The 10,827-nt window shown below is 36.6% G+C and overlaps 1 protein-coding gene across 3 annotated transcripts in view; it reads right to left on the bottom strand.

The window, feature by feature from the left end:
• Positions 1-1,672: 1,672 nt before the first annotated feature.
• Positions 1,673-10,827, bottom strand: part of QSER1 (glutamine and serine rich 1) — a 47,345-nt gene continuing 38,190 nt past the window's right edge. For all 3 annotated transcript variants that reach the window (XM_054199331.1, XM_054199332.1, XM_054199333.1), the window contains 3 exons: positions 7,907-8,059; positions 6,440-6,535; positions 1,673-5,831 (listed from right to left, as the gene is read on the bottom strand). In XM_054199331.1, coding sequence (XP_054055306.1) covers positions 5,691-5,831; positions 6,440-6,535; positions 7,907-8,059 — 390 coding nt within the window. In that variant the 3' untranslated portion in view covers positions 1,673-5,690. The remainder of the gene's footprint in view (positions 5,832-6,439; positions 6,536-7,906; positions 8,060-10,827) is intronic.

The following is a 10,827-nucleotide window of genomic DNA, read 5'->3' as shown; positions in this document are numbered from 1 at the left end:
TCTTTTAAAGCCATCGTGTGTGGCAAAAATGCTAACAGCCCTCTGGTGGGACCCTCTGCTAGGAATATCCACCTGCCACCAGATCACTTTGCTGGCTTGTCATTGCTTTTCATCCAGTGTATCCATTGCAGCGTGCCTAATTGAAGCTATTCCCTAACTCGGACCACTCCTGACTCCTACACCCTCTGCTCCTCAACTACCTACACTCCAGAAGCTCCTTGAGCCTTAGCCTTTCCAAAGTCCTCCCACATCTGACCCACTTTTCTGCCAACTTCCCACTCCTCCCTCACAGTCCTCCTATATGATCCGTCACATACACAGGAGCCTTCCCACCTTATTCAGTCTGTTTCTCCTAAAGGGCCTTAGCTGCTCCTTCAGTCCTGCTCATGGGCACTGCTGTTATTGCCACTTCCATTGCGCATCGGGTAGCTAAAAAAAACCAAAACGAAAACACAACAACAAAACCCAACCAAAACTAAACACGCACACAAAAGAAGTAGCCCAGTGGAACTGGGCAGAAATGTAAGACATACCCAGGAAAAATGACAAACTTTTGTAGGGCTGTACTCTTTGTTTGCTGTTTTCCTTGACTCACCTTTTATTTTTCTCCATTATAAATAGCTTGTTCTCTGTATTTATTGCAGTGTTCTTATAAGAGACCAAATTAAAAGAATTTTAAGATAGTTTTCTGTTCTTTAGTTTCTGGAAATGAAACAAAGATTTGTTAGGTTTTCTATAGGAAAGGCTAATGCAGAACAAGTTATTTAGACTGCCTACGATACTTACCAACAAATTGCTGATAATAGGAACTGCTGTTCTCATTTGAAAAGCTGCATACATCCAGCTTCTTACTTTTTTGCCTTTCTTTTTTAAAAAAATCCTTAATACATTATAACCTATATCTGGAACGCAGTATCAAAAGCTTCAGCCTCCACACCGCAATGGGACATTCTCTGTGCCTACCCACTTCCCAAAGTGTTTTTTGGAGACAACAACAATCAACTCCATAGGCAAATGTCGCATTTTAGACACATCTTGGTTTGGGAAGCAGCTCTTATACAGGACCACTAAAAACCAAATATTCCAGCCTTTCAGATTCACCTTTTTCTGCAAATAAGTGGCTCAAAGGCGGCCTTCCATGTATCTAATGGCCAATATCCACAGCATGGGACTTCAGCTCTCTGCGTGCTGCAAAAATATTTGTAAGAATATCTAGAGTAATTCATCATAATTGGGGAGGAGAAAAAAAAAAAAAAAGAAAAAAATACTAAAACCCTCTACAGCACCATTTTTTCCCATAGGTACCTAGAGATGATATTCTAGTTTAGCAAGAAAGAGAACAAAAGAAAATAGTATAGCTGAAAACCACCTGAATCACAGCAATAGTCTCTCTCTCATCCCAGTTATCTGTCTCCTCACTTATCACATCAGTTTAAGATCTGGCAGATATATTGTGAAAACTGATCCAGAACATTTAGAATCCATAAACGTAAAAAACAAGATAAACCAGACATGTTCAACCCATGCAATATAATGAAAAAATCCCAACCTCTAGAACTGTGTTTCTTCATATTGAGATCCGAAAATGTAGTTTAAATCGCCAATTTTTTTCCAACAATCTAACTTTCCAAGACTTAATATTTTAATAATAAATGACTAAACATTATAAGGCTTTTGTTTAAAAAGTGTTTTCACTTTAATGGGTTTAGTTAATAACATCATGAATGGTACAAAACCGTCCTTTTTCACATTTCCATACATTGTATTTACGGACCACCTGAAAATCTGGACTAAGAATGCATAAAGTGTCTCTTAATTAGCCCTAGCTTCATTTTGCCATATGTAGAGGAGTTCCGCAGAAAAACATGCATTTGTTAACAATGACATGTTAATATTAGCTTAAACAATAAGATATGGCAGAACGTGCATTGTGTAATGCACAGATATGTAACAGGGTAAGGGAGACCAAATGTCAAGTGTTGGCAACAAAATAAGAAACGGTTGATGACACACTGACATTTTGTGACCATAGTTTTAGCTTTTCTGTTTTAAAATTGTTTTAAATAGTAGTAAATATTTAAATAATATTTAAAATATATTTCCCTATGGAAATCATTTACTTGGAAGACAGCCTGTAAGATTTGACTTTTTAAAAAGTAGCATATCATTTTGACAATATATGAATACAATACACGTCACAGAACTTCAAAGACCCTAAAGTCGTTAGCCATTTGCAGAAACAGTTTTTCAATCCAATTTTGTCTCTGATTTTTTGCTAGCAAAACTTTGGAAAGTAGCATCTCAAAGAAAACCTGCCTTTAAGAGAAATACTGTATTTCAATAAAAACAAGCCTAATGTAAATGGGGATGCCATACAGAAGGAAAAAAATAGTGGAATTAAAAACCCAAATAATTCATCATGCAATTGTTTTAATTTCTGTTTCACTAATTCATAGTCTAAGGAGGGTTTTGCTCCTTCCTAGTGCATCTTCTCTCGCAGTCAAATGAGTGCTCAATTTCCACTGTCAGAATGGTAAGGGATGAAGACCTCACTGTTATTTCAAGGGAAAAAAAAAAGAAAAAAAGATTGAGGTGTGGGTGCAGAATTAATTATCTAAAATGCAACAAAACAAAGCAAAGTATTTGTGCAAAAAAGTAATTTGTACATTTTCTTTTTTCTAAGTTTGCTTCAGTATAAAAAATCTCTTCAATCCCACTAACAAAGCTTTATTTTGATTTATGATCCTTCAACACACTTGAGAGTTCCATGTTTTACTTATTCTAATTTGGTAAATCAGTAATCCAGCCACCATTTTTGCAGCCCAAGACAAAGATGGAAGCTCCATTATATTCATCTTTAATAGTCTGGGGTAGTTATTTTTATTCAAGACAGTTTTTTCCTGTCTTCTACAGGCACAGTGCTTCTTTAACTGGCCTTGGAAATAAACCAGCCAAAAATAAGCCAGGTCACCTTCTATGGCAGTGCAGAGCATCCTGGCCAGTTGTCTGTTGTTTGGATTTTTTTTTAAGTGGTTGTTGCTAACACTAACATTACCTTATTTTAAATATGGACAAGCTACTCCAAAAGCCTCTCATTTCTTTTTTCAGCTTCTAAGGACTCGGATTAAACCAAGTAGCTTCCCAAAGCTACTTCTAGACTCAAAAATCCAGAGTAAGTATACAGTAGCAGTATAGAAATAATTTAGAAAGCACAGAGACCTCTCTCAATTAGTTGCTTCATAGTCATATTAGGAAGGTATGTGAGAGACACAAAGTCCGACAAGTTCTTCGCTATACCATCAGGGAGCCAACTTTATTGTTCCTTCAGTCTGCATCCTAATCATTTTTAAAAGTACAGATTAGGAATTCCCAAACTGTGCTGTGCATATCACTGTAACGCAACAACAGAACTCTGTAATGCGGGCATGTAAACACCCCTCATGAATCTACACACACTGCCAACCACCCCCACCAATAAAGGAATACACTAAGTAGATTTGGGAACCCCCACTATCAATTAAAGAGTATACCAGGCACATTTCTACTTGTATCTCCAGTGTGCATATTTACATTAAAATAATCTCCACTGATTGCTACCGACGTTGGTAACTTCGTTTGGTTTCACCATATAAACTCTAGCTCCTACCAGATTCAACACAGTAGGACTGAAACAATAGCAACTCTTCAACCCTGCGCCTACCCTTCCTTTCACTCTGAAAATTAATTAGCTTGGTGATTGCTCCAACAATCTGCACATTCTTCCTAAGCCAAAACCCATCTCCTCTCCTTGATTATAGTAAACATGGCGGTAGCACAATGCATCTATTGACATGAGAGTTACCTCCCTTTTTAAAGCAAAACTACTATGAAGAGGCTTTAAAAAAGGCACGGGCACGTACCCCTTTCTGTTCGCTGTAGTCTGCATACAAACTGTAAAGGAGAATTATTGCTTTTAAAAGATGAAAAGCTTTGGAAATATGGTAAACATCCTACAAGGTTCTAAAACTAATCAGCTAAAATTCTGTACATACTTTAATATTCAAACATCTATTTGATTAGTCAAGATCAAATCATTTCATTTTCACGTCTATTCATTAAACTCTTTATAGTTCTAAGGTCTAATGAATATTTCACAACTAAATAGGATCAAAACAGGTAACGGGGGAAAAAAAGGTCACATGGCAATGAACATTATTTCATTTGGCCAATGAATAGTGAACCCTGCTTTCTTGGCTGAAATTAAGGCACTCAGTGGCAGTGAAAAGATAAAGGAATGAATTTTTTTTTCTGCATTATCTGAAAGAAGACCAACATGACTATTTTTTTAGGACGCCAGTAGAGTACATATCCATTCTGAAAGACTCAGTAAGGCATTCTGTTGGCAAATTTAAAGAAAATGCTCCCCTGATTAGAGCCCATTACATTCATTGTCTGAGTGTGACTAGTGGCACTACTAACTGTTAACAAACTGGAGGGGAAAAAAAGCTACAAAGATGTCTGAAGACTTGAAAGGCACCAAAAAGAGAACAGCTCTGCAACTGCCAGTTCTACAAACAAATATGTAAGCTGTGTTTAACACTGCATATAGTCTATTCAATCATCAATCTTTGTTGACGAAGATAAAGTGTAGTAGCTCTTCATTTAAACTCTCAGTTAATCAAGTGCTAGTTTAGTAAGAAATTTATTTTCACGTATCAGAAAATAATTGCAGTGTCTAACACAACTACACTTAAAGCAAAACTAGTCTAGTATGCATTATTCTGGTTAACACTGAAGCAAACCTGTATAAACAAAAGGGTTACCTCGAGATACATAGTTTACAATATGAAATCAACATATAAATGAATAGGATTTACTGAAAACAATGGAAAGTGTATTACAAAGATACATGAAACAATTTTAACCACAATATTTTCTCTGTGAAAAATACAACTATTAGTGAGATAAAATGTACAATTGAATTTTTTTTTCCAAAAGAAAAAAAAAAACACAGTATAAAGGAAAATATTCTTTTTCTTCAAAACAGGGAAAATAGTTAAGGTCATTGTCTTTCATTACAATATAATTTGACACAAAAAGCAGTCATAGGATTGCACCAACTCCATGTTCAGTCTCCTGAACATGACAATAGTAAAAGGAGTCCATAAAGCATAATGACATTTCTGGATTTTATGATGGCAATATACGTATGCAGAAGCTGATATCACTCCGGCTCTGTTCACAAAATGTACAAACTCTAAATTTGGTGGCCAGACATGTAAAAATTAGTTCACCCCAACACTGACTTTTCTGTTGCTTAGTCAGGGATGGAAAAATCTGTAGTATTTTAAGTGTTGCTATCTTTTTAGCAATAAAGAAAAAAGTATATGTAGTGCATGCTTTATCACTTGTCAAAAACATTTCTGAAAATAAAGCTAAGTTATCCAATAGTTTACAAAATAGAAAATAACTCTTCAGGTTAAAAATGTGGTTAGGTTTACATTTAGTTCCATCTCCAAAGGACTGATCTCCTTGGCAGCATCACTTTTCCTTAGCAAGAGCCAAGGCACAAAGTTCCATAAAGAGAAATAAAAATGGCTACGAACAAGAACGCAGTCTGGCATTGTAAAAGAAATCAGAGCCTCTCTCTGAGCCTTCTGTTCCACCAGGTTAGTGCCGTAGAAAAATGTGAGATTTGGGATACATTTTTGTTATGAGCATTTCTGCTGGACACGATTCAAGAGTTCGCCAAACTTTTCAAAAAGATCCTCCACCCATTTTATATTTTTCATGCACAGCTGCACAATCTCTTCCTGTCCTAGATCTGTGCTCTTCTTCTGAACAGAAGAAATCTATTTGAAAAAGAGAAGGGGGGGAGAAAGAGAAAGATGCATACACGTACAAATGTTAGGCTGTCAGCATTTCAGAATTTTCATTTTTATAATATTCTGCAGTTAAGTAAGACCCTTTTTTGGAAGAAAACCTTTACACTTTAAAAACAAGGAAAAATGTCCCCAGAAATACATTTCTTAGCAATTGAGACAGAGCTCAACTCTCATGTTTGTGCTACCTGGAGTATTTCCACCAAGGATTTGCAGAAAAAATAAAGCTGACATTCTAAGACAAATGCTAGCTCCTAGATTTGAGGAGTCAGACACACTGATAAAGTTTGTGTAGTTTATTTTGGAACAGTGAAGAATGCTTGCCTATCCTGAGGGAAACTAATTTCACACAGATCTTGCAAGCCTCCTACCTGAATGATCTGGGCAGCAGGGCCCATTAGGGGCAACATATGTGCTCAGCATACCCTTTTGTGTGCCATGAAGAATTAATTAAAATAGGAGGCTACAATCCATATTCATTTTCCAAGAAGAAGAGAACAGTCCCTTCAGTTTGACTCAATTCCCTCAATAAATTTCCTCAATGAATGTAAAAGTATTTCAAAGTGAATAATACTTACCTCTTCTTTACATGTTAGATATATGTGATATTTGTAATGATGGAGTGAGTGATACAAAGAATACAACTGTATTTTTTCTGGATCTACCGTAAACTCCTGCAGAAAGAACAGTTATTTTAGGTAAATTCATGTTATTTCCAAGACAGAGATATGATAGACATTTTCTTCTGGAAACAATTTTTTTTTTCAACTGTTCAGAAATGGAGTACTTCATTCAAATAACTGCTTTGACATATTTTAGTACACTATAATTTATATGACATCATAATTATCTCCTATCTCCACCTTCCCTACCACGTTATTTTATCAAAACTAGGTTTGAGAATGCTTTTAATCCTCCTGAATGCACTGCAAGTATAAAACAGGCAAAACACCCCCCTTCTCAAAAACTAATGCAAGAATTACCAAACCTTAACTATTTTTCTACCAGATTAATGGGTATCAGTGTGAAAAAGCACAGTTTGTGCTTCAGAAGAGCTGATCTATGCTTATCTGACACTTACGTTGCTTTGGCAAGAAACACGAGCGTGGGCTGTATTTACAGGTCGTTTGGCTAGCCACTATTTACTGCTGGGAGGTAAGCCTGGGTGAGCCAGTACCGAGCAAAATCAAGTTATAGTCTTCCCTAGGAATACTACGGAAATTAACAATGTGTACATCTCAAGCTTTACAACCTTACTTTTTAAAGCTTTTTTTTTTTTTTTTTAATTTAAGACACACAGCTTCATTCTGTCATTGGAAATGAGCAATATAGAACTAAATTTTTAAAAAGCGTCATCTAATCTCAGTCTTTACAGTGCTAACACTAATTTTTCATTTTTGATCTAGAAGCCATTGTATCATTCACTTCAGAGATTTTGCAGCAAGTTAAAGAAACGGTTATGATTACGAGCTACACAGTGATTTTACCACAACTGCAATGTAGAAGGCAAAACGTGGCTGCTTCCGCAACAGTGCAGGAGGGCCGACTGCTCCACAGAAACGGGCTCCGACGTTCAGGGCAGCAGAGCGGGCTGCAGCAGGGCTCTGCTGCCTGGCTACAACAGGCGAGAGGCACAGCCACAGCCGAGCTCAGCTCTCCCTTCCCATCCACCTACACCTACCAACTGCTGCCTGCATCAGGGAAGCAGCACGCTACCCCTTCATCTTCCCGCAACCTTGAATACTTGCTGCAGAAAACTTAGAGCATTTGGGTCTAAACGTAGAATTTAAATAGGGGAGTACTTATGAAATTATTTATTATATTTTGTCTCCCTACTGCAATACGTTTCACAGATGAGTTAAAAAATGATTTAATATACTGCTTTAAGTGTTGTTTCCCTTGTTACAGAAAAAGCACCCCAGTCAAAGATTTTATATTTTGATAAATCTACCAAAAAACCTAATACATGAAGCGGTATTGTATATAAATGTGTTTATCATATTAGAAGTCAGATGGTGTCAGCAATAAACCCTCTGAACACTCACCTGTGCTAATTTAGTGGTTGATTTAGAAGCCCTCAGTGTTTTCTTGTTGTAAGCTTTACCATTCATTTTGATCTTAGACACAGACGTTCCTCCACTTTTTGTCTTAGAATCTCGAGTGATCACTGTCAGTTCAGGAAAGTTTTCCAAAGCGTTCTTTAAACAAAGCATATAAGGAGAAAGGATTATGAAAAAGTCAAGAATGGCCATCCTGCCACCCAGACTGCTGATAAATTGGCCATTTTTCTTTGAAAAGTTAAGAGTGTGGCCTATTATAAACTATTTGTTCTTCCAAAAAGACCTGATAAAAGGTATTTATCAGATCAAGCAACCATATACAGTTAGAAAAGCATGACCACCAGCCACTACTATAATTTTTCAAGACAAGAAGATCTCCAATTATCATCTGTGATTCTTTCATTAGGAAAAGCAAAAAAAGGCTCCACTAGGCAATTTTTACCTTTTAAAATGCTTTCCATTCCATTGCTACCCAAGAATCTCCAAGGCCAAGTTACTTGGAGTTGAGTAAGTACTTAATGCCTAGTCAGGCAGGGGAAGTCTGCCAACTGTAACAGGGATCGGATGCCTAAATATCTTCATAGGTTTTGTCCCAGCTTTTGCAAAATACAAATTAATTGCGTCTTATCGTATCTGTAAGGTAGAAAAGCTTATGCACAGTGAAGTACATGGCTGGTTCAAAAAAGCACAACTTTTTAAGACATATTAACTCATGGGAGTCAACTGCATTTCTACCAGCTTCAGTTTGACATTATTTGCATGAGTATATTTGAATACAACTTTGTTGAATAAGTGCAGCATTATGTTAGTAGCTGCTTTAGAATAGTTGTTATGCTAATGATCTGGTCTGGAAAAAAATATTTCGAGTTAGATGAACATATATATCTTTGTATTATACTCCAGTATGATGGAAAAAATCAGGCATACAGAAAAATGTATCAACGCCACAGCTTAAGGACCTAATTTGGACTATTGGGTTAAAATACGAAGATGACTAAATTTTTTTATTTTCTTTTAACAAGGAGTACTAGAATTCAGCAACCTCCCCTGCCTATAATTTCTTAGTACTTTATATACATCAGCCATTTTTCTTTTTTATAGAAAAAAAAATTTAGTAAAAAGCTATAAAATCTACTGCACAGAGATAATTGCATAGTGGTAGCAGTAACCTCGACTAGCTAACCTGTCCGTATACAATATTCATTGCAACGCTTTCAAACTGGAACAACTTCAGTAGGTTTAAATTATTTAGTTTTTCTATCCACTGTAATAGCCTTCCTGAAGGTTGACTCTGAGTGTCAATGGGCTTTGGCCACTTCTGCCTTCCTCTGGAGAATTCCTATCAACCAGAACAGTTTACATGGCCGGACCACTGACCTAAAACAGACAAATTTGAATTGGAATGAAGAAGAAAATACTACCAATTTCCACATCTTTGAGAGTACAAGACATAAAATGGTGATAATTATTTCCCAAATTAAATCTACACAATTCAGCTAAGATGCTTCATTTACCAAGCTTCAATTAAAGCAACAGTAATATTTTCTAATTTTGTTTATAAAGAACTGTAACCCAAAGGACGCGATTAACACTTAAAACTATAAAGACTGTTACAGGCAAAACTACCAAACACTGACTTAATGCTAACTTCAGTGTCTGATTTGATTTGTAATACTGTGCTAAAATATCCCATATTGACTGTACTCAGTGAAAAAAAATTATCTTAAATTCATCCATGCTTACCAATGCAGAATAGTAAAACTATTCAAACTGAATGATACTCATGAACAATAATGATATTTTTCACTTATTGCTTGCTTCAGTGCCTCATTCAGCTCTAATATCTGAACTAGTCAATTGATCAAAGCTGAACAGAAGCAGACTTTCCTGTATTAATCATCAGATTAACCTGAATCTTAGTATCAAACACATTTTCCTAACTAATGCAAACACTTATGATAACAAATAGGTGTTTCATTTTTAGCCAAAATACTGACCCAAGGACAGCACAAGTTGATACCTTCACACCAGAAGGCAAACATAAAAGGCTTTTTATCTCCCAGTTTACATCACAAGCAGATCCCTTCCCTACATCCGTAACTCCGTTAACTTCTTGCAGATCATACTATGAAATACAGGCTAAAGCTAACTTTAGAGACAGGATACATAATCTGCTTTTAAGTCAACACACAGCAAAGCTATTGTATTAGTTACGAACTCCAACTGAATAAGCAGCCGTAATTACGTATTAGTATTACAAAAGATTATATTAGGGGGTTTTTCCCCTTAAAGTGAGGAAAACACAAAATAAGCTACCTCTCGCTTTGTGTGTACTATGAATGTAACCAGAGCTCTACAAATTTGTATCCTACCTTAGCGTGGCCTATCTTCTCTGCAAAACTCTTTACCACGAAAGAAAACCAGAAATGGAGGGTTAATACATGCTACCTCTCTGAGGCTCTGCATACGGTTTGCAAGCACACAGCCCTCCCCAGGCCTTCCTACTGTAAGGAGGAAGCCACAAGAAATTCTGTTCAAGCAGGTACAAGTTGTACAGCTGTTGGGGAAAACAGTGTAACTAACAATAAAAAAGTCCAAGAATCATGTGAATTAAAGCTTCACTGGTTAATGATGTTCTCATCCATGAAACAGGGTCACTTAAGTGTCCCGCAAGACTTACCGGGAACGTGCTGTGGGAAGAAAAGATCTTTTAAAGATTTCATGATGAAAAAGGAGAACTGTCAAGTCTGCTATTATCTCCCTCCTCACCTCGCTCTCAAAAATAAGCACACAGCAGTACAGAGACAACTAATTCCCCAAGTGTCTCTGTACTGTGGACATAAGGGGACGGGAGAGAGACAGGCGAAAGAGCAAGTTTGGTCTGATGGTGTTTATAGACAGGTCTG

Source organism: Rissa tridactyla, chromosome 4, assembly GCF_028500815.1.
Source record: "Rissa tridactyla isolate bRisTri1 chromosome 4, bRisTri1.patW.cur.20221130, whole genome shotgun sequence".
NCBI lineage: Eukaryota > Metazoa > Chordata > Aves > Charadriiformes > Laridae > Rissa > Rissa tridactyla.
Note: the sequence above shows the minus strand (reverse complement) of the source record. Positions and strands in the feature narration are given on the sequence as shown.